Genomic DNA, 24,545 nt, shown 5'->3' with positions numbered 1-24,545 from the left:
TTATCATGGCTGCTTTAAACTCTTTGTCATATGCTTCTAACACCTTTGTCAGCTTGGTGTTGGCATCTATTGATTGTCTTTTTTCATTCAGTTTGAGATCTTCCTCGTTTTTGGTATGATGAAAGATTTTCAATTGAAACCTGGAAATTTTTGTACTATCTAATGATGCTCTGGATCTTATCTAAACATTCTATTTTAGCTGGCTTTATTTGACACTGCTCTGACAGGGAAGGTGGGAGGGTACTATGTCATTATTGCCAGGTGGGTATAGAAGTCCAGGTTTTCCACTCAGCCCCCAATGACACCAGAGTAGGGAAGAGTTTCTTGCTATTGCAGAATAGGGATGAGATTTCTAGCTCCCCATGTGTCTCTACTGACACTGGCCTGCTCCATACTTGGCCTTCTCTGATACAGTCCTAGTGGGGGTGTTGGGAAAGACTCATGAGTGTAGAAGTCTAGGTTTCCCCCTCTACCTTTGCTGGCATAGGAGTGGATGGGTGGAGCCATGATGTTGTCTGTGGTGTTTGGCTGGAGTACAGCAATTATTGTTTAAAAGTTTTTTTGTCTTTTTAGGCTGCTTCTTTTCCTGGTCCTTTGGCAAAAGAGAGCAGACTTTTGTTGGGGTTTTTATTGTCTGTACACATTGGTGTTTCCAGGTTGCTGGCTTTTTCAACTACAAGTCTAAGGTATATGAGGCAAAAAAGAAAACCCAGGGAACTGGCGACTGTGTTATTCCTTGAGTTCCCAAGTCTATAGCCAGTCTATACCTTTCAGAGTCTTCTTATCCCTATAAAGGTAAAAGGAGAAAAACTATATGAGCATTGCTGTGAATATAGAAAAAGTAATTGATGAATTTCAGCACTCATCATGACAACCCTCAACACCCCCAAAAGTGAAATATGAGTAGAAGGGAATTTCCTTAATGTGATAAAGAATATCTATCAATAATTTATTTTGACATTGAAACATTAGAAACATTTAATGGTGAGACGTTAGAGACATTCCACTTAATCAGGAATAAGGCAATGGTCCCCACTCCTAGCTAATATTATACTAAAGGTCCTTGTCAGCCCATTCCAGACTAAATAGAATGCAAGTACTTTATCTGTCTTGCTCATAACTGAATCCCAATAGCTAGAACAAGTCTCAAAATATTACAGATATTCAGTAAATATTTGCTAGATAAGTGAGTGAAGCAGCCTTATCTATGAAAATGAGATACTGAAAAGGAGGAATTATATATATATATATATATATATATATATATATATACATATATATATATATATATAAATATAAAATCCATGTTCATTTAAAAATCCAAGCAACATAGAAAAATATAAGGAAAAAAGTAAAATAACATTTCAAATCTCATCATGAAGAAGCAACTGTTACTAATTCTGGACACACATCATTTTAACTATTTCTCTATGCATATTTACAGCTGGACAGTAGATGGATAAACTGATAAAAGTGGATCCAGGATATGCATAATATTTTAAACAAAATGATATTAAATTTTAACTGAGAGAAAAAGAATTGATGTGAAACTGAAGAACAGGCAAACTCCAGGTAGATATTTCCTCTCCAGAAACATTATTAGTTCCTAAAAGATCTCACCAGAGGTAAGGAAAACCTTAAGTGATTGGAGTCATATTTAAAACTACATTTTCCTAATTAAACTGGATAGGTCAATATCTACTTTGAGAAATTAATCAATTGATACATTCTATTTCTCCTATATTCCTTCTTCTAGCCCTTTGATTTTTATTAATTATATTATTGTCAGGTTTTGAGACATGTGCATTCTCTTCTGTAACAATAACTTCCTCAATCATCAAGCATTAGTTTATGTCAGCCATTGCCAACTGGGGGTAGTTGTGCCCGAAGGGAATGTTGGTCAATGCCAGGAGGCATTTTGGGTTGTCATACCTTGGAGGGGGGGAAGCAGTGCTATTGGCATCTAGTAGATGGAGAACAGGGATGCTGCTAAACATGTTACAATGCACGAAACTTCCTCTACAACAAAGAATTAATTGTCTGATCCCAAACACGAGTGCTGAGTCTGAGAAACCCTGATCAAATGTATAAGTGGATTCAGTGCTCACCAACAGTCATTTTCAAACAGCTTCTCCGTCCTTGTATTCTTAAAAGTTTTTCTTCTTTAGCTGAATTTAACATCTAGGAGTATTTTTTTTTCTTCACAGGGCCTTATAATGACTGTATTCCCTTCCTCAGTTGATAATACCTTTCTATTGACTTTAAATGGAGAACAACTTGGCTGGGTGTAAATTTCTTGTGTTAAATTTTATTTCCCTCGGAAAACCGTAGACCTATTTCCACTGTCATGTGGCATTAAACATTACTTTGGAGAAGCTCAAGGTAAACCAAGTTCATTTCTTCTGGTATGTGCCTGTTATATAATAATTTTTTAAAAAAATGACTGGCCTTTGTCCCTGGTTCCTAAGGCCTTGGAAACTCTTGGAATTTCCTGAGTAATAGGAGTGCCTTTGTTACTCATGAATCCCTTAAGTTACACCGGAGTTCATGCTAGCAAGACTCAGGATGAGGGGTCTGGTCACCAGAAAAATCAATGATATGATTACAGGGTTGGAGTTTTGAAGCTAGTCCAACCTCTGGGGAGGGAAGGGGAGCTGGAGACTGAGTTCAATCATGTGGCTAATGATTCAATCAATCATGCCTACATAATGAAACCCAATAAAAACTTGGTGAAACTTCCTGGTTGATGAACAGATACATGTGCTGGGAGGGTGACATGCTCTGATTCCACAGAGAGAGGGCACCGAAGTTCTGCATTTGGGACTCTCCCAGACCTTACCCTATGTTTCTCTTCACTTTGCTGGTCCTGATCTATATCCTTTATAATAAAATTGTAATCATAAATATAGCACTTTTCTGAATTATGTTAATTGTTCTAGTGAATTAACAAACATGAGAGGTTTGTGGGACCCCCTGATTTTGTAGTCAGTTAGTCAGAGTTCTGGGTGGTGTGGGGACCCCTAAACTTACAGCTAGCATGGCAATAGTTTCTAGAATGCACTAAAATATTCAGTCCATTAACTTGAACATCGTCTCCTTCATGCCCTCACATCTTGCCCATCTTGGATTCTATGTACTACTCATCTCCTTTGCACTACTCTCTCTCACTGTACTCATTTGGCAAAACCCAGCTTTCTGCCAAGCTCCAGATAGCTCTCTGCCTATTTTGTGCTTGCACAAGAGCAGCTTAACGTGGTCTGGAGAAATGTGCTTTGGATGTTGATGATACTTGCTGACAGACTTTTAAAATCCACTTGGACCTTCCTCACTGCTTGGAAGCCCCACCACATTTCTGTAGTTGGAGACAACCATTTCATACCTTCCCCTGTTTCTTTAAACCTCTACCTCTACTTCCTTCCTCTTATTTCACTGAGATTTGTAAATAGCCAGAAAAGAATGTCCTCAACCTCTTACCATTTAATCAACCAATACTCCTGCAACTCTGCCTGTAACTTCTGCATTCCTTCCAGTGAAGATGAATGAGCTGTCCAAGTTCCTTGCTTAGACCAAACTCTCCACTGTGCACTTGACATCATCCACTCTCTACTACTCAAGAACATTACTCCTTCAATTACTCCTCCTTTCTCCTGCATGATCAATTTCTTCCTCTCTTTTGAACTAGGATTGTAGTAGGGAAAGACAGTCAGCCACAAACACATGGAAATATCTCCCATATTAAAACAATAATATCTTAGGCCATTTATCTTCCTTCACCTCTTCATTCCTCTTCTTTTTATAGCAAAATTTCTCAAAATAGTTATCTATATTTGTAGCTTTTACGTCTTTATTCTCTGTCTCTCTGTCTGGCTCTCCATCTCTGTCTCTTTCTCCCTCATTATGGGAAAAATTTCAAACATATATACAAATAGTTACAGTAGTATAATGAACTCCATGTATCCATCACTCAGCTCCAACAATTGTCAACACGTGGCCAATCTTGTTTCATTTATATCCCTACCCACTCCTCCCTCTCTTTGCATTACTTTGAAACAAACCTAAATATCATATTATTTAATCCATAAATACTTCCTTATGTATCTCTGTAAGATAAGGCCTGTTTTAAAAATACCACTATAACACTTGAAAATGCCACAATAATCCCTTATTATCATTATCAAATATTGTTAAATCATTTAAAAAGTTTCACATTTTCCAGGTTGGCTTGTAAAATTTTGTTTTACAGTTTTTGTGGTTTTTCCCACTCAGAGTCCAAACAAGGCCCACGCATTGCATTTCATTGATATATACCTTAAGTTTTTTAATCCATAAATTCCATCTCCCTCATCTTTTTAACTTATAATTTGTTGTAGAAAATAGAGTATTGTCCTGAAGAGTTTCCAAAATTCTGGATTTTGCTAATTCAACCCTGTGGTTAAGTTTAACATGTTTTTCTGTCCCTTTATTTCTTGTAAGCTCACAGTTAGATCTAGATCAATTTTTAGCAAAAAGATTGCATAAATAGTATTGTATAATTCCTATTGCATGACATCTGGAGAAACAATGTCTAGTAGGCTCAGCTTATATTATGTTAAGGCATCAGCCTTATCCATCCAATGCAGCTACTGATTATCAACATCTGTGTTAAAAAAGAAACAATGGTCCCCAAATGGAGTCACTTGTGCTAAAACCAAAACTTACTACCTAACCTAACTGTAGTTAAAACCTTCCCCAGGAATGTAATCCTAACCAGTCAGTGTGGAATTTTCTGGTAGGCACCGATGAGGTAATCCTTTCCATCCTGCAAAGAAATATGAGGTAGTCTGCCACAGACCACGTTTGTCCCCCATAGGTAGGTTACCTAAGCCTGAAATAATCTTTTTTGTTTATGACTTTCTTGTCTTGCCTTTAAAAACCTTTCCCTGTTTTTAGCCCTTTGGAATTCCTCTCTACTTGCTAGATGGGATGCTGCTCGATCCATGAATTTTTCAATAAAGCCAATTAGATCTTTAAAGTTTACTTTGTTGAATTTTTGTTGTTTAACAGATTTGGTGGCAGTGGTGGGATCCAACGTGAACTTCTGATGGCGTACCAGGACAACAAGAAACACAGGTGTGGTACTCTGTGAACTCTGAGTTCACCGACTTTTCTGCCATTTCTGAGGCCATAGGTAAGTTCCCTCTCAGTTCTGAGCTCTATTCTCTTTGTGTTGATCTCCCAATCTAATTGGTTTTTCAGTCTGCAATTCCCAGGTTATTCAGTGGAAACCCCAGCCCTTAATTTTGTCACAAGATCCACATGGGAATTGTTAGTGGCAGTGCATAGTTTCCCATCCATTTGGAGCCTCCAGTCTGCAGCACCCATTTATTGAGGTCTGCTGGTTCAACCCTTTCCTCAGTCCAAGATTCCACAGGAATTGTTGGTGGTGCATGCAGGGCCTTCTATTGGAAAATATCCAGTAACTTCTAAACCCCAGGCCTTGGTTCTTTCTCAGATTCCATGCTGGGAACTGCTGGTGGTTTAGTCTGCAGTTCCATGTTTGTTTGGAATCAATCCACAGTCTCCATTAATTGAAGTCTGCTGGTTCAATTTTTCCTCAGTCCCTAGTTCTTTGGTTACTGCTGGTGTCCACAGTTCTATTTCCTCAGTTACTGTTGGTTTCTGTTAATGTGAACATGAAGTAAAGACTAATTGCTAATGGGGATCTTGGAGGCCAAAAAGCTGCAAAAGCTGGTGGGCACAATTGAGCATTTAAAGGTTGTTAGAGTGCTTGCCGCCTAACCCAAAGACTCCTGTTTTAAGATAAGTTGGTCATGGAATGAGTTAGATTGACACTAGGCGACCTGCCAACCTCAAGAAAATTTCCATGCAATGAGGTACACTGTGAGACACCACACAACCCCAACCCCATGACGCATCTCTCTTAAGTATTAATCTGGCTCTGAAAAACCTAGACTTAGCTAAAATCAATAATAATAATAATAAAGATGGGATCCTTCATTTCAAAAGAGTCAAGTGTGCCACCTTTCAGCACACCTGCTTATTTTATGTCTAAGAACTGCAGTCCTGGAAGCCTGTAAATATCTACAAAAATGGCAAAATCTTACTAAAGACAGCCTAGAATTACAATGCCCATTATGGGAAATGTTCCAATTAGACAATATCAGTTACTTAAGAAGTACACTTGAAAATAAGGGCTCCCATATTAAACAAACAGAATTGGATACCTATCTTTATTGGTATATGAGGCTTCTAAAAGACTTAAAATTCCAAAATAGTTACATTGAAAGTTTCGCTGCAAAAGGCTAATGAAAAATTAAAGACACAAAAGATATCCAAAACAATACCTAGGCCTCCCCCATTACACCCTCCTAGGGCTCCCTTGTCAAAACACTGGTGCAGAAATGGATGTCTCAGTTGTAATCAACTGGGACACTGGAAAAAATATTGTCCTCAAAGGCCCTATGCAAATTCTTTAACACCAACTCAAAGGCCTTCATATCTACCTTCAAAGTGGGCACCTTCCAGAGCTGACAAGACTCTGAGGGATTTTCTGATAAACTGCTAAGTTGTTCCTTTAAACAGCCAAGGGAAAACTAAAATTAAAATTAATGAAAAACTTTGCCAAATTTTAGTAAATATGAGAGCTACACTCTCCACTTTAAACACCACTCAGAACCTGCAGATGGGATCCTGGAAAAACTGGCAGAAGCCGGCCAAGGTTGAGAATTCTTACCAGAGTAAGTTCTTTTGAATCTGTCTGTAGTGCCCAATTAAGAGAGGGAAATAAAATTTCATGCTGTTCCTTCCCTTCCAAATCCAGACCAATTGGTTATTAATCCTTTCTCTTCAAAGGATAGCTATTGCCTTCTTGCTTGTCTAGTTTTATGTCCTAAAAGCTTGGCTTGTCTTTTTGCCTACCTGGGACATGCAGGTGGTTGGTTCTTTCTTTTGGCTATCTTTGAGAGTGACCCTAGATCTTGTGAAGATAATATATTTTGCACCCTCCTTGGGGACACCTCTTGAGTCAAACTGTTACCGAATTAAACTTGGATCTGCTCGTCCATGCACAGTAAAGTCAATCTACTGACACTAGGTTGTGGTGAAGGAAAGTGCAGCGTTTACTGCAGGGTGCCAAGCAAGGAGTCCAGGACAGCTAGTGCTCAAAAAGCCTGAACTCTCCAGTGGGTTTCAGGAAAGCATTTTTAAAGGCCTGGTGAGGGAGGGAAGTCACAGATTATGTGATCAGCTTGTGCACAATTCTCTTATTGGTTGATGGTGAGGTAATATGGCAGTGTCACAGGGGTTAACGTTATCAATCTTTATGCTCCAGTAGGCCTGCTGGCTATGTGCTCATGGTCATCAAGTATTTAATGTCTTCCATTTGGTGGGGGTTTTAGCATCTGTAAAACAACTCAGGAAATGTGCATCAGACACTGTTATCTAGGTACTTCAGAGAGGAGCTAAAGCAGAGCGTATGGGGAAAAGGTCTGTCCCGGGAAGGCCCCATAGGGTCCTACTCGGTGACACAAGAGGTTGTTCAATATTGTCAGAAGTATTCACTGCTTGTCCCAGCTGAAATCTGACATAACTTCATAATGAGAAATTTGGCCAAATTGGAAGCTGATATTCAGAGCCTGATAGAAAAAAAATTTTAGACATTCTCTTCTAAGTTAAATGTACCCAGAAGGAAAGAAAAACATTCTAACGTAAGTGGATGGTTATGTCAATCCTTAAGTATCTAGGCTACAACCCAGTTCTTTGAGGAATTGAGAGCAACTGTTGAAACTGAGCAGGACCCTGTGGGGCTCCTGGGCACAAAAGTCTTTGTGTGTCTCCCATTTATTGATGAATGAAATAGGCTTCAGCCTCCATGACCTTCCCTGCATTCCAAAGGGCAGGTTCAAACAGTTGCTAATCAGGGAAGGGAGGGGATGCAGAGACAAAGGAGGAGCAGTCAAGAAACAATAGTGCAGCCTTGGGGCAAGGTCCTGGTTCCCCCTCAAGGGATACACATAAGAATATCTTTGGGCTCTTCTGCAGATACTGAAACCCCCACCAGGTGAAAGAAGTTAACTGTATGCTGCCCACAAGCACATAGACAGACCCAAGACCAGTTGGAACCAGAAGGTTGATGATGCTGACTCCCAATTGCCTCACCACCAACCAGTCAGAAGAATGTCCATGAGCTGATCATGCCCTCCTGTTTGAACCATTAGTATAAAACTCCTCACTATACCCTCCAGGTCGGGACACACAATTTTGAGAGCATTAGCCTGCTGTGGCCCCCATTTGCCTGGCAAAGCAATAAAGCTATTCTTTTCTACTTTACCTAAAACTCTGTCTCTGATATTTAATTCGGTACCGGGGTACAGAGGCCGGATTTGGCATCACTGTCCTTACCTCACAAATCCTTGAAAAACTAGAAATACAGCCTAGTGGCAGTTCAAATTCACCTATTCCTTTTACCAATCCCCAAACATCTCCTATTTATCTCAGAAGACATAAATTATTGGCCTTAGGAAACCAAAGTCCTTCTTGGAGGAACTTGCATTCCTTCACCATGCCTCTGAGATATAAATGTTAAAGTATAAACTTCAGGGAGGTAATTCTTATCAGAAAAACAAAAACAAAAACAAAAAAAACACGAAAGGGAAAAGGTCATTTGAAATTTAGGCAAATGTTAGATTATAATCCTGTTCATTGTCTTTGAGGTTTTCTTTTATACTTGCAAATTGGACTGGATTCTTTTTTATTTTTATTTTTGGCTGTGCAGCTTGTGGGATCTTAGTTCCCTGACGAGGGATCGAACCCGGGCCACCGCAATGAAAACGCCAAGTCCTAACCACTGCCAGGGAATTCCCTGGACTGGATTCTAAATCCTTCCAGCTTCCTGAATCTGGCTACAACTCTCCAAACTAACGTTTCCAATTTTCTCCCATCCTTCTGATTCGGAGTTAGTAAGAACAAAGTAAATCTCCTTGGAAGGAGGTCCTCCTCACTATCCAGATGGCAGCCAAACTTCAGGGACTAGAACCTTGGATGTACATCTCACAGCTAAAGAAGGCTCTACCTGACATCTGATCCTGTAAAAACGCTGGAGAATGCCAAATCAAATTGACTAGGAAAATAAGTAGCTGACTTCAAGGTAGACTGCTTCCTTCCAAGATGCCGATGCCAGATCAAGACTTGATACTTTAATTAAACATGAAACCCTCTCTTTTTCTGTTTCTTCCTATGACCTGGAAAGATGACACCATTGATTGTATCTCCCAGGCCTTTGTTAAGGGTGAGGGTGTGTGTGTAACTTCTCAGACTGCTGGATTTGTCATAAAAAACTCCTATCTGCCCAGGGTGCCAAAGACCCCCGGTGCATTTCCCTGTCTCTGGTTAACTACTGCAAACTTGGGGAATTTTGCAGCGAGGATCTTTACAAAGAAAGGAATATAAAGTAAGGGTAACCAGAATAAAACTGCCTGTGTGGCCTACAGACCCTTATACAGATTCAAACGGAAATTACCAGGAGGCATTCATGATTCAAAATTAGCTCCCTTTGACAGACCCCTACTCCCTAGTTAGGAGTAGATGCAAATGAGGAACCTCTCCTTAACTCTTGACAATATTGCAGAATTAACTGCTTTAGCAATAGCTATCCAACAAAAATTCTTAGACTCTCTGGCCAAAGTTGTTCTTGATAATAGGTTAGCCCTTGATTGCCTTTTAGCTAAACAAGGAAGTGTCTGTGTTGTGGCCAACACCACACACTGCACCTACATGAAAGGTTGAAATTCTGGGAAGGTTCTGGGAAGGGTGAAATTCAGTTACATAAGACCACTGAAGTAAGCCACTTGGCTTAAAAAGATGACTCCTTCAGAGTCTTTTTTTGACTTATTTGATTTTGATTGGTTTGGTTCTTGGGGATCATGGCTCCAAGGTATACTCCAAACATTGGGAATTATCCTGCTTATAATAATCATAACGATCTCCCTGGAGCATTGTAGTCTCTCAAAAGCTTAAAACATTCTCCAGGAATGTAATTCTAACTGGTCAATATGGAATTTTCTGGTCAGCACCAATGAAGTAATCCTTTCTGTCCCCCAAAGAAAGATGAAGCAATCTGCCACATAGACCCCTTTGTCCCCCACAGATAAAGCTGAAATAATCTTTTTTGTTTGACTTCCTTTTCTTGCCTTTAAAAACCTTTCCCTCTGTGTAGTTCTTTGGAGCTCCTCTCTACTTGCGAGACTGGATGCTTTTCAACTTATGAATTGTTCAGTAAAGCCACTTAGACCTTTAAAATTTACCTGGTTGAATTTTTGTTAACACCTACATCCCTTATTTTATAGGGATCGCTGTTTTCTCTGGAAAAACACTTGAGTCTTTTTCTAAGATTATTTGAAATGAGATCTCCTGGAGGATTCTGACTTAAGCTATTGGATCATTCTTATACCCACCTGTCTTAAGAAAAACCTGAATAAATAAATGTACTTCCCAGCCAAGACCAGGCTTTTGAGAGATTCTTTTAACATACCCCCTTTTCCATCATAAGACAACATCATAAGACAACAACAACAAGGAAAATGGGATTAGTGTTGGAACCATCTCTTACATGGAGTGGAAGAGAATTACCATTTCTTGAATGTTTTTTGTATGTCATATAGCAGCTCTGTAAGGTAAGTATAACTATGACCATTTTTTTTTAAATATGAGGAAATGATTTGAGTAGAGAACAAATAACCTTAAAATAAGTCATACAACTTGAAAGTGACTCTGTTGGAAGGGTTATAGCCTTCTACTTTAATGTCAAGTTGTTTGATTACACCTAGAATCAACTTGACTGGAGCAAAGATTTTGATCATGAACATGTCAAAATAGCCCTTAAGCTGCCTACCCATAAAGTTCCCAAGAGAAGGGGAAAGGGGAAAAGGGCAAGGTGACATAACTGATATGTGATTAGACCCCATCTTTCCATTTTTATTCTTCCCAATATACCCTGCCCCCTACATATACAAATGCAGAGGGAAAATGGCAGGCCTTCTCTGAGCCCCACTGAGCTTTTCCATCACTTGCAGAGAGCTGGGTGTGTGTGTGTGTTTTGTGGAATTGGCATAATTAAGTCAAAAGTGGAAAAAAGTTACCTGGAACACTCTCTCACTCTCTCCTGATTTCCTGTCGCACCAGCCAACGTTGACTAAATCTTTCTCAACATGTAAAATAGTCTGAAGTTATGAATATTTCCCCAAAATAATTTAAGCAACAATAACAAAAAAATCCTTCAAAAATAAAAATATTTTCATAAATCGTTCTACAGGAAAAAGAGCAAAGTTTATAGTACTGTCTCAACCATTTTGTAATCTACTTCCAGATAGAAGTCTACTTCATATACATTTTGTAAGGAGGGAGTAAAAGGCATGATGTGGTGTTTTGGCAAGAAAACAGAGGCCTGGCCACCAGGCCAGGATTTCCTTATGAGTCTACTGAAAAAAACTACAGAACTGGGCTTTCTACTCAGGTCAGACTTCAAAACCCATGTTCTCTTCATTTTGTTATAAGGCCTGTTCTTTCAATTTATCAGAAGGACAGTGTTATAATCACTATGGACAATAAGACTCTAACAAAAATAGTAAAGACATTCTGAACAAACTTTAGATTCCCAGTATATTAGTTAAAGTGTGCTAGGCTATGCTGCAGAAACAAACCCAAAACTCAGAGGCTTAAGTCTAATGCAGAAGTTCCTGGTTAATGTGCTTTCCTGGGCAGCTCCCCTCCACAAAGTAGTCATAATCCTTATATTCACAGGTTTCACTCTCCCCTAGGCCTCCTAAGAGCCCTGAATTGGATCCTCTAAAATCAGCAAGTTGGCAAGCAGGAGAATGAGAGCCAGAGCAAGGGAACATCAGAGAGAAGAGTGCATTTGTGGAGGATCTCATAAGAATTTAGGCCTAGAGGCATGCATTGCTTCCACCCACATTTCCCCCCCCCCCTTACTTACAGGGGGCTGAGAAATTAGTCTAGCTGTAGACCCAAGGAGGAAAGAGAAATACTTTTGTGAATATCCACATCAAGTAAATGGCACTTTATTTTAATTTGTAAAAAGAATACATGCATGTGGCCAAAAACAAAATAAAAAATACAGAATGATATAAAATAAAAAATAAAGTAGTCACTGAATTTGTTGCAAAACAGGGTGTGTGTGTGTAGGGGGTGGGAGGGAGATATACATATATATATGTGTGTAAATCTCTGTATATATATATCTATATACAAATTAGTTACATATATATGTAACTATATGTAGGTTTTCAAATGAGTCTTAACTCAAAACTTTATTTTCCCCCCAATTTCTGTTTTGTCCCTTGGTATTCAATATCCCTTTTCCATCACTTAATGATTTCTTGGAGGGGGGCTTGAGCTCAAGATGGCAGAATAGAAGGTCATGGGCTCACCCCTTCTTACCGAAACACCAAAATCACAACTAACTGCTGAACAACCATCAACAGAAAAACGCTGGAACCTACCAAAAAAGATACCCTACAGCCAAAGACAAGGAAGAAGCCAAAACAAGATAGTAGGAGGGGTGCAATCACGATAAAATCAAATCCCATACCCACCAGGTGGGAGACCCATGGACTGGAGAGCAATTGTACCACGGAGGCCCTCCCACAGGAGTGAAAGTCCTGAGCCCCACGTCAGACTTCCCAGCCTGGGGGTCCGGTAACAGGAGGAGGAACCCCCCCAGAGAATCTGGCTTTGAAAGCCAGTGGGGTTTGATCACAGGAAATACACAGGACTGGGGGAAACAGAGACTCCACTCCTGGAGGGCACACACAAGGTCCTGTGTGCACCAGAACCCAGGAGAAAAATAGGAGTGACCTCAATAGAGACTGGGCCAGACCTACCTGCTAGTATTAGAGGGTCTTCTGCGGAGGAAGGGGGTGGCTGTGGCTCATGGCGGGGACAAAGACACTGGCAGTGGTAGTTCTGGGGAGTACATATTGGTGTGAGCCCTCTCAGAGGCTGCCATTAGCCCCCCCAAACAGCCTGTAGGCTCCAGTGCTGGGTTGCCGCAGGCCAAACAACCAACAGGGTGGAAACACAGCCCCACCCATCAGCAGACAGGTTGCTTAAAGTTTTCCTGAGCACAGCCCTGCTCACCAGAGGGACAAGACCCAGCAACACTCACCAGTGGAGTCCCTCCCATCAGGAAGCCTGCACAGGCCTCTTAGACAGCCTCATCCACCAGAGGGCAGACAGCAGAAGCAAGAAGAACTACAGTCCTGCAGCCTGTGGAACAGAAACCACAATCACAGAAAGTTAGACAAAATGAGACGGCAGAGGAATATGTCCCAGATGAAGGAACAAGATAAAACCCCCGAAGAACAACTAAGTGAAGTGGAGATAGGGAACCTGCTAGAAGAAGAATTCAGAATAATGATAGTGAAGATGATCCAAGACCTTGGAAAAAGAATGGAGGCAAGGATCAAGAAGATGCAAGCAATGTTTAACAAAGACCTAGAAGAACTAAAGAACAAACAAACAGAGATGAACAATACAATAACTGAAATGAAAAATTCACTAGAAGGAATCAATAGCAGAGTGACTGAGGCAGAAGAATGGATAAGTGAACTGGAAGACAGAATTGTGGAAATCACTGCTACAGAACAGAATAAAGAAAAAAAGAATGAAAAGAAATGAAGACAGTTTAAGAGCCCTCTGGGACAACATTAAATGCATCAACATTTGCATTATAGGGGTCCCAGAAGGAGGAGAGAGAGAAAGGACCTGAAAAAATATTTGAAGGGATAATAGCTGAAAACTTCCCTAACATGGGAAAGGAAACAGTCACCCAAGTCCAGGAAGCACAGAGAGGCCCAGGCAGGATAAACCCAAGGAGAAACATGCCAAGACACATAGTAATCAAACTGACAAAAATGAAAGACTTCTTGGGATGGTCCTACAACTTTCCAATCATTTTCAGTTATTAAAAGTTTGTCCACTCAAAACTTAAATCTCAGACTCCATGTACATTGTACCTGCTCCCCACTCCCCAGCATAGACTTGCTCTGTGCTTCTGGGGACCTGCAGTGGACAGGAGGGCTGGCCACTCTTTCTGCTGCTCCTCCCACTATCGTGCCTGGAATAGAGACAAATGGTCTTTTCTATCTCCCAGACACATTTTCCCCCCTCCCAATTCTAAACACTAGATCCTCTGTTTTGGAGGGTAAGGAAAAAAGATTAGGGTAAGAGGAGTTACCATGACAGTGTGACTTTAATCCTCTGTCTGTTGGGTCTACTTGTTTAAGCCCAGGTACTTTCTGGGAGTCTACTTGACACAGATACGCACACATCTTTAGAACACCCTATCTTGGGTGGCAGTCCTCTTCTCTGTTGTCCCTCCCCATTCTCTCACTCTCTGTACCCTGCCATCTGCCTCTACTTCCCATTCTGACTCATTTTCTCACTTAGCCAGGAGGAAGGGGACATCAACCCAGAATATGATGCCAGTCTCTTCTTCTTCCAGGCACCTTTAACCTTTATGAGGGATTCCGTTGATGCCCCTCTCTGCAAAGGGGGTGAAAACACTCTTAGGAGCATTGACTAAAGTGGAAATAAGAAGCAGGAAAAGGGGTGAAAGCACTCTCTCCTCTCCTGTCCCCAGGCTTCTGATGTAAACTGAGAAGCAGAGTGGTATGGGGATAGCAGGGCTAATTGAGCCAACTTTTTCCAAACTTAGAGAGACATGCCTTAGTCTTTGTTGACAGTTCTTTTTATACTGGAAAGGGCAGAGACAGTGCCTCTTAATTCTTAGTTTTGAGTTTTAGTTGAAAAATGTGGAGAACAACAGAACTCTTACTAAGCATCATTTTGATATATATATATATATATATATATATATGATATATACATATATGTATACATATACATATATATAGGATTAAGACATATACACATATACACATGTATGTATGTATGGGTACATATATGCACATATATATTTCCTTTTAAAACATGAATTGGTTCATACTACACATACCTCACTTTGATTTTTTTCCCCAGTTTCCAATGTATCTTGTAAATCTTTCCATATTAACACACTTAGATATAATAAGGTATCTCTCGGGTCCTGGGAATCAGTAAATGGTGACTGGAGATACTTCAAGGCCAACTGACCAACACAAAAAGCCTGGGCCTTAAACTCAATTCTGGTTTGATAAAAATTACCCTCATCAAACCTTCCAATTAGCAACAGCTACAACAAAACAGCAGCAGCTAACATTTATTGAATATTTTTATCTGAGACTGGCATGAATTATTCAATACTCACAATGACCTATAAGGTATATATTATAGCTATTCCCATTTTACAGATGAGGAACACGAAGTTCAGAGCAGTTAACTTTCCCAAGGTCATAAGGCTAGCAAAGTAGTGGAGTTAGTATTTAAACCCAAGACTGTTTGACTTTCAAAGTGTGTTCCCAATCAGTTTGTCTCTCTGTTCATCTGTACACTGAATGCTGTATTCTAATTGACTTCCCTTCAATTTTTTTAGAAAAATTATTTATTTATTTATTTATTTGGCTGTGCCGGTTCTTAGTTGTGGCATGCAGGATCTTTAGTTGCAGCACGTGGGATCTTTAGTTGCAGCATGCAGGATCTAATTGCCTGACCAGGGATTGAACCCAGGCCCCCTGCATTGGGAGCATGGAGTCAACTGCTGGACCACCAAGGAAGTTCCAACTTCCCTCCAATTTTTAATTTAAATACAAATTATTCAAACTGAGTACTCATGTAGATCATTCTTATTTGGCCTCATCTGTGCTAAAAGATCCTCTATACCTGAGTTACCCTGGGCTCTTAAATATTGGGTTGGCCAAAAAGTTCGTTCAGGTTTTTCCGTAACATTTTACTTTGGTCAACCCAATACATACTATACCTACTCTGAATTTATACTTCTTGCATTCGTGTATTATTCAAGACTAGTGTTATGCATTGGTGGAATGTGCAGTTCATAGTATGATTTGAATTGCAAATGGAAACATTTCTAAGTCATAAAACTGCCTGAGATTCTACCATTAGGGATTCATTCTTAGGAGCATTGATTAAAGTGGAAGTAAGGTGCTTCCCTGGTGGTGCAGTGGTTAAGAATCAGCCTGCCAATGCAGGGGAACGGGTTCAAGCCCTGGTCCGGGAAGATCCCACATGCCACGGAACAACTAAGCCTGTGCGCCACAACTACTGAGCCTGCGCTCTAGAACCTGTGAGCCACAACTACTGAGCCCACGTGCCACAACTACTGAGTCTGTGCTCCGCAACAGGAGAGGCCACCACAGTGAGAAGCACCATGTACCGCAGCCAGGAGTAGCCCCCGCTCGCTGCAACTAGAGAGAGCCCACGTGCAGCAACGAAGACCCAATGCAGCCAAAAATAAAAATAAATTAAATAATAAAGTGGAAGTAAGAAGCAGGAGGGGGATCTAGAAATACTCAAAGAAGTAGAACTAAATAATAAAACAACTAAATTTAAACGTAGATTATTCAACAAAATCTCAAATGAGTAGGGAGAAAGTACCCATGAAATGTCAGGAAAAGTTTTAAGAAGAAAGATTCATACATATATAGGGTATAAAATTGGAGAAGAAAATTGGAGAAAAAAAGATTCATTCACTTTTGCCTTCAAGAACCTAGGTCCACAAAATGCAAAATTTGCCTTAGAGAAGCATACCTGTCAAAATTGAGACTCCAGCAATGGTGGGATGAAGCAAACTGGGGGAGGCCAGGATCAGGAGTTTTGAACACCCAGTAGGGCTGAGTGAAGGTGCACATAGGAGCAAAGAGCCAGGCCAAATGTGGTTCTCCAGGGATAGAGCCAAGTTCACATGCATTCAAATTTAGGTTCCAGCTTGTGGGATGAGGCTGTTGGACATCTTTCTTAAGTAGCTTGCGGGTGTGATGGAAGTGCAAGTGTGACACAAGCGCTGTCAGCCAAGGAGACAAATCCAGTGAAACGCCTGGTGTGTCATTCAATCAAATATTGGCAGGAGCCAATTGGCAGAGGTAAGGGCATGCAGGTGTTATGTATTTTATCTTATTTTACTTTGCACTATTTTATTTTTTGATTTATTTCCCTTCTAGCTTCTTTCCTAAAAGGATTAAATTTAACTTTCAATAAGTTACACATACAAAAGAACCACTGAAATAAGAGATTAAGAGATAAATAATGAATTTAGGAGACTGGATTGGGGAATGGATACTAGTGCCAAAAAAAAAAAAAAATCTAGGCTTCAATGAGCCACAACTGTTTTCAAGTCCACATTAGTTGAACAGTAACTATGAGCTTAGCACTTGTCATGCCTGACCTTAATGAATTTTCCCAGTAACCCATGATATGGGTATTATCATTTCCATTAAATTTTTTTTCCATTAAAGTCAATGAAGAAACTTGACTTAGGTAACTTGCTCGGACTCCCACAGCCTGGACATGGCAGAACTGGGATTTGAACTTGATTTGACTTTAGAATTTGGGCTCTTAAATCTTACATGATACCAACTCTGAAGGTGGCAGGTGTTGAGCAATCAAGTCAGGAGGATACTGGGGTTCAGTATCAGAACATCTATTATCTGAAGATGTTGGGTATCAAGAGAATAAGGCAGGAAACCCTGGATGGATAGCGAGGTCACAACATGAAGAGTGTCTAAGAGTGTTGTGTTCAGGGCCAGAACGGATTCTGTACTGAACATACAAGTATAAGTTAAATGGTAGTAACTTTGAAGGTTAGGAAGAGAAAGCAAAAGGAAATTTAGAATGTCTTACACCAACCCCTCACTTGTTGGACTGTAAGCCCTCCTGAATATGTGAAGCAAATAGGTTAGTTAGAATAAAAGGGAAATTCCTCAGAGCACCATTATACACTCCACAAGATGTCAAGTGCCACTTGCTATAATGTCAACATTTCTTCTTTAAAAAACACAAATACAGGAGCCAGAAGAGGGGTTTACAAGCCACACATAGAGCCCTTAGTGCCCAGTGATAGATATTAGTCCACTGACCATGACTGGTGCCCTAAGGAGGTGAAAGTTCACATAAGCAGAAACTGTGTACAATTGTGTTTCCAGCATTGCCAAGGAAATCTCTCTCTAAATGATATAATGATGTCATAGTCATGAAGAAAAAAATGAAAAAGAATAAAGAAGAAAAATCAAGAATAAACACAGGCTGAGTTATTTAGAGCTGGATTAAGGGCCTAGTTCAGGAGAAAGTGGAAGTGTCATGTGAAGTTGCCACGGGATAAGGGGGAAATTTATATAATTCTGATATCTAGACTGGGGGTTGGAAGTTTGCATATTTTTCTCACCTAATAGAGTTTCTCTCAACATAGTCAGCAAACATGAAATACAACAGAGTTTGGTTTTCAAGTTTGCCTCCTGATTTGCACCTCCAGCATGTAGGACTCAAATATGCTTAGGGGTCAAACTATATATCTTAACTTTTATCTGTATGCTAACTTCTAAGATCCTAATGACAGAGGGTAGTGTATGGGCAACTGAAATTCACCTAGTGAAAGAGAGGTTCTGGTGGAGACCAATGCCCTTTTCCAGCTTCTCTGACATGGTTTAATGGGATCAGGACTGGGGCGTACTTTCCCTTTCAACAGCGTGAGTCTTAACCTTTTTTGTTTATTGAACATTTTTTGGGTGGAATTCAATTCAAAAACATTTTCGAGCACCTACTATGGGCCAGGCACTATGCTAGGCACTGAGGATGAAAAGAAAAAACAGTTTTCCAGCCAGCTCTCTCTATGCCTCCTGACACCACAGCAATGCCAGTGTAATGAGACTACCTTTCACAAGCAACTCAGGACCTCCAGAAATATATGCTATGCAATCTCCACAGATGACACTCTGAAAAGTAAAGGCGGAAGCAAAGATGAAAGAAAAAATGAGATGGTGATAAGATTTTTGGAAATAATGGTAAATCTGGGGTTAGAATCAAAGATTATTGACTCTCAGTTCAGTGCCCCTTTTGCAGATTACCTCCTCTAGGATTTGTAGTAACTGAAATCTGGCAACAACTTTGTACCTGAGGAGTAGTTGGGGGTAAGTGTGGGGAGCACTTACTCCTCCTGAACACATTCTTCAAGAGTGGCATCTTTTCAACGATTTTTAAAAGATAATATATTAACATGATAGTTGCTGAGACTAGGGATAAAACCCCAGAGAAAGCAGTGTGACAAACCACCATTCTTGGTTGTAAGTCACATAGAAACATATTCTGGCAAATTTAGGCTGAAAAGGAATTTATTGGGAACTCTTGGGAAGCTGACAGAATTGTAGGGTAGGCTGGAGGAACAGGTGCCAAGGATGGTTGCGGAATCTAGGAGGCTTGAACCGGCATTAACGTTCTGGAAAGTGCCACTACCGCCACTTTTGGAATGGCTGCAAAGCCGCTGATACTGGATGCGCAAAGCCGCCTCCACCTGCGGCAGGCAGGCCACTTCTCCAGGGAAACACCTTCTTCCGGGGTTGAGGTGAAAGCGAGTGCCTGTCAATCCTGGCGAGGGGCGGGCCTCACGCCACCTCTAGGCAGCCTGCCGCCCACCGGCTTTAGGACCCGGCGGAGCCGGGAATGAGGCTTGGAGGAGGGACTAGGGGAGGACATCGCGCATACCTGACGTAATCAGCCCGCGTCAGCAGAGGTGAGGGCGCGAGGGCCGTGGAGAAGCACGTTTCTCGCTTGCCTCAGCGCTCACGTACCATGGCGTCCCCCGTCCAGCAGTCTCCTCAGCCTGGCGGCGGGAAGCGCAAAGGCAAAGCTCAGTACGTGCAGGCCAAACGGGCTCGGCGCTGCGATGGCGGCGGGCCCCGGCAGCTGGAGCCCGGGCTACAGGGCATTCTCATCACCTGTAACATGAACGAGCGCAAGTGCGTGGAGGAGGCCTACAGCCTGCTCAACGAATACGGCGACGACATGTATGGTCCAGAAAAGGTACCAGCCCCGGGGAGGGCGGGCCAGCAGGCCTTTGAGGGAGGAGGGAAGGGTGGCAGGCCGGCTGCCTGTATACGCATGCGCGAGGTTGGCCGCTTGAGTGGCGGTGAGGGGGCGTGTCCTCGCCTCTGTGTCCTCCCCGCCCCCCGCAAGGTCTCGGCTCCTGATCCCTACCCGGTCTTGTGCTTCAGTGCTTGCACTTTGGGCTTTTTTTCCCCATCGTTAATCACGGTTGCTCCCATGTGTAGATTGCTTCCTGCGGTTCAGGCGTTGTTTCTGAAGCTCTTTCAGAAACATTTACTTCTCATCGTAGCTTTGTGAAGTATTGCTCACCAGGACACTGAGGTTGAAGTAGGTTAGGTACTAGCTGGTCCAAATTCACAAGGGCACACTTCATTTGTCCTTAAGGTTTTTGCCATATCTTACCACCATTTGAACATTATGGCTGTAGTAATGTGTTTGTCCTAAGCAATAACATCTCTAAAATAGTGTTTTTAGTACTTACTAGTGCTAGTTACTTGTCAAATGCATATAAAGATACATTTCAAAAAGTAAGAACTTTTTGAAACAATACCTTATAAAGTCTCGTTGTCCCATTTTGGAAATAATTATATTATTGGCTTAGGATTTGGACCAATACACACATGCACACCCCAAGGAATTAAATGGAGGAGCATAGTACAGAGGGCATTTAAATTCAGGTACTGTCATTTACTAGCTCAGGGGATGGGCATGTTATTAATTCTGCTGAGCTAGATAAAAAAGAATAATGGTAGGACTTCAGAAGGTTGGCTAAAAAAATTGCATATGTACATAAAATAACATCCTGGTATACAATAAAGTCTCCATAAATGTGTAAAATTACCATTAGTGCCTGATTGGCAATCCCATTAGTGGAGCAGAGTGGGCAACAAGTGCATGTCTTGTCTACACCGACAGCTTGAGCAAGTTCTTGAACTATTTCAGTAGAACAGGAGTAAGGATTTTTAACTTCGTAACTATTTGGTTCAATCTCATGAAAGGAGAGTGTCATATCAGGTGCAATCATATCTATTGATAGAATTAAGGTCCACCCTGAAATGATTCATCTGATGAGCACATTTCCCTCTGCCCCAGACTGTCAAGATGCTTTAGAAAACATTTTCAAATGATATGTACCACAGTCTGAGAGAACTCCCTTCTTCCTCCACATTTTGGAGGGAATGGTGTCTGAATAAGAAGCTTTATTGTCAATATTGAATCATCTGCCACTGGGGGTTTCAACATGAGTAGTTAATTAAGAGCTTTTAACATAAGCTGTTGTGGCATTTCTGCTCATTAGTTTTATGCAAACAGTTTGCAGACAAGGATCAGCAACTCTCTGGAAGTGAGGGAGAAGATGATGATGTGGAGGCCGCCTTGAAGAAAGAAGTTGGTGACATTAAGGCATCTACAGAGATGAGGCTGAGAAGATTCCAGTCAGTGGAGAGTGGAGCAAATAATGTAGTCTTCATCAGGACACTTGGGATAGGTGTGTCTGACTAATACATTTTAAGATTATTGATCCTGTAATATCTGGACACCTGTTCTCCGAGAACACTGCCTACAAAATGGCTTCATGGGCATGGCTCAGTTAATCATTTGATTGCATCCTCTCTACACTGTGTTAGCACTAGGCATATGGAGAGGTAGAATGGGGTGGTGGACATAGGGCTTAGGAGTGGAAACCTGGCTTTGCCACTTTATCTGTATGTAACTTTAGGCAAAACAAGAATACACGGTTCTGTCTAAAAGGAGCAGCTGCTACTCAACCCCAGGCAGTTTGGAATGGCTCCAGCCATTTGGGAATGTAGTCTTAGGAGAGCCAGACCTTCTGATTTTTCAAAAGAAGTTGGAAATCTGGAGAAGTTTCTAGGTTTTTAAATGTAGCTAACTACTTTAAAAATATTGAAAACACTGAGCAGCCCAAAACAGACTCGTATATAGTCAGGATGCCTCCTGAGTACTACATTATGATCTTGTGCATTCATGGCTCTGGGGCTCCTCTGAGGTCTGAAATCTAGACTTCTGTACAAACTTAGCTAATGGATTGATTAAATCTTTTTAAGTGACTTGCAGATTTTTGTTTTGTTTTTGTAAAAAAGCATGTACTATTTAATGTTTATTACTTGGATAGTTGCTGCTGATACAGGAAAACAACAGCATGGTGTTGCCATCAGATAAATTAGACATCACAAATAAGTTAACTCCAGTGTCTTCAAGAACAATTGTTTTTGATAAAAGCAGAGTTAAAATATGAGATACAGTATTGATACAGAGTAGGCACCAAAGAAATATTAATTGGGAAAAATGGTTGGTTAAACTTGTTTAAAATTCATTATGATGATTTTTTCTACTCTACTGTCAATTTATGTCACTGCCAATGAAAATTCATTTTAGAGAGTTTGAAGAGTTTAAAATGTCTGAGAACTTTTAAACTTACCTGTTTGTTCTGTGCTGATTTTTTCTTTTTCTTTTAGAACCTGAGAAATTGGTGCATCATATTCTCCAAGATATATACAAAACCAAGAAGAAGAAGACTCGGGTTATTCTACGAATGTTACCCATCTCAGGCACATGCAAGGCTTTCTTAGAAGACATGAAAAAATATGCAGAAACATTTTTGGAACCCTGGTTTAAAGCTCCAAACAAAGGGACATTTCAGATTGTATATAAATCTCGAAATAACAGTCACATGAATAGAGAAGAAGTTATCAAAGAATTGGCAGGTATGTTTCTCTTAGTGATTTTACATAGGTGTGCCATGGTAAATACTTGTTTATAAGATTTTTTTTTTTTGAGATTTAAGGCTTACATTTTTGAGTGTAGAACAAGTATATTAAAATGCACTTAAATAATATCAAACCTAACTTTTCTTTTTTTTTTTGTTTTTTTTTATGTATAAAATAGAAAAACAACAAAGATATATTGTATAGCACAGGGAATTATAGCCATTATCTTATAATAACTTTTTTTTTTTTAAAGTAAGATCAAGCTTTACTAATACAAAGACAAGTATTTTACAGTCACATACAAAACAGAAAGTAGTCTAGGACCACCAATACATCTCCCTATATCTTCCCTTGCATCTTAGGATGTGCTCTGGCTCAGATTAAAATATGAGATTTCTAAGGTTGTTATTGCTTATCCAAAGAGTATTATTTTGATCATGAAAATCTCCATTTTTATATGAAGTTATATACCTAACTTGAAGTTATATACCTTACTTGACATTTTGCCATGTGCCACAAAACCATAGATTCACATTTATTTACCCTAAGCAATCCAGACAAACTAGGTACACACTGCTAAGGCATTCCATAAATAAAAACCTAACTTTTCAATATGTTGGGTATGAAAGTTTTTTGGTAGTTAGATACTAAAGTCTTTTCCAAATCAAGATTGAATTTTCTTTGGGGAAAAAAGTGCTCTTGTTAAATGTCTCAGGATTTTATTTGTATTTATTTATTGAAAGCATTCAGGGAATTTGATGGAAGTGCATGTAGAAGAGTGGACTAGTATATACATATTGTTTTAACAAGTTCTAAATAGGAGGAGATGAAAGATTGTTTTTGTATCCGCCAAGCTTAAAGGTATCCTTCTTAGTCTGTTTTCCTGTTATTTTTGTTACAGGAATAGTAGGCAGCCTCAATTCGGAAAATAAAGTAGATCTTACCAATCCACAGTACACAGTGGTAGTAGAAATCATTAAAGCTGTCTGTTGCCTGAGTGTTGTGAAAGATTACACGTTGTTCAGAAAATATAATCTCCAGGAAGTGGTGAAGAGTGCCAAGGACTCGTCACAGCTTAACCCAAAGCAGGCAGCGCTAACAGGAAATGGGAAAGAAGCTAAATTGGAATCTGGTGACAAATCAAATCAAAATGACCCAGCAGAAGGAAAAAATAACCAGCAGGTGGTACCAGAGGATAGTGAGGAGCTGGGTCAGACAGAACCAATATCTGAGACACATGAGGTGAGTGAGGGGGCCGCTAAACCTGAACTTGCAAGTCAAGTCACAGAAGGATCTAAGAAACATGTGGTGAGTGAGGGGGCCGCTAAACCTGAACTTGCAAGTCAAGTCACAGAAGGATCTGAGACACATGTGGTGAGTGAGGGGGCCACTAAACCTGAACTTGCAAGTCAAGTCACAGAAGGATCTGAGTCACATGAAAATGACCTCTCATAGGAAGAAAAATCGTTTGGTGTTGGAGGTGGATTTCTCAACTGCGGTTCTGTGGAATGTTGCTGGGATTCTATATAAAATTGTTACTAAAAATATTGTTTTTGAGTTTGTGTGCTGCATAATGCTGTACTCACAATAATTGAGCAGCCCCGTTAATAGTTTTGTTAGAGATCTTTCAGCCCTATATGGCAGTGTGCATTTGGTTGAGCTAGAAGAGGCTATGGATAAATTGGTGAACGCTACTGCACAGAGCGGAGGGTGGCGGGAGGATGATGTTGGCCTCTCCCTCTTGATTACCTTCCCCACTCCCCCGCTTCTGCACTGCCAGCTGACTTACGGGAGTGAGCAAGCTCTGTGAAATAG

The 24,545-nt window shown here is 40.5% G+C and overlaps 1 protein-coding gene and 1 long non-coding RNA gene across 2 annotated transcripts; one reads left to right on the top strand and one right to left on the bottom strand.

Annotated features, from left to right (window-relative positions):
- Positions 1-626: 626 nt before the first annotated feature.
- Positions 627-20,000, bottom strand: LOC133104277 (uncharacterized). The gene is made up of 3 exons (XR_009703508.1): positions 19,663-20,000; positions 13,181-13,281; positions 627-787 (listed from the first exon to the last, which is right to left on the bottom strand). It is a non-coding gene; the product is annotated as an uncharacterized LOC133104277 (long non-coding RNA).
- Positions 19,653-24,287, top strand: THUMPD1 (THUMP domain containing 1). The gene is made up of 4 exons (XM_061209905.1): positions 19,653-19,980; positions 21,316-21,490; positions 22,479-22,727; positions 23,632-24,287. Exons 1-4 carry the CDS (start codon positions 19,750-19,752, stop codon positions 24,183-24,185), a joined length of 1,209 nt encoding a protein of 402 aa, XP_061065888.1. The 5' UTR covers positions 19,653-19,749; the 3' UTR covers positions 24,186-24,287.
- The last annotated feature ends 258 nt before the right edge of the window (positions 24,288-24,545 follow it).

The sequence above is a fragment of the Eubalaena glacialis genome, chromosome 13 (genome assembly GCF_028564815.1).
Source record: "Eubalaena glacialis isolate mEubGla1 chromosome 13, mEubGla1.1.hap2.+ XY, whole genome shotgun sequence".
In the NCBI taxonomy this organism is placed as follows: Eukaryota; Metazoa; Chordata; class Mammalia; order Artiodactyla; family Balaenidae; genus Eubalaena; species Eubalaena glacialis.
This window is presented reverse-complemented; position numbering and strand designations above follow the sequence as displayed.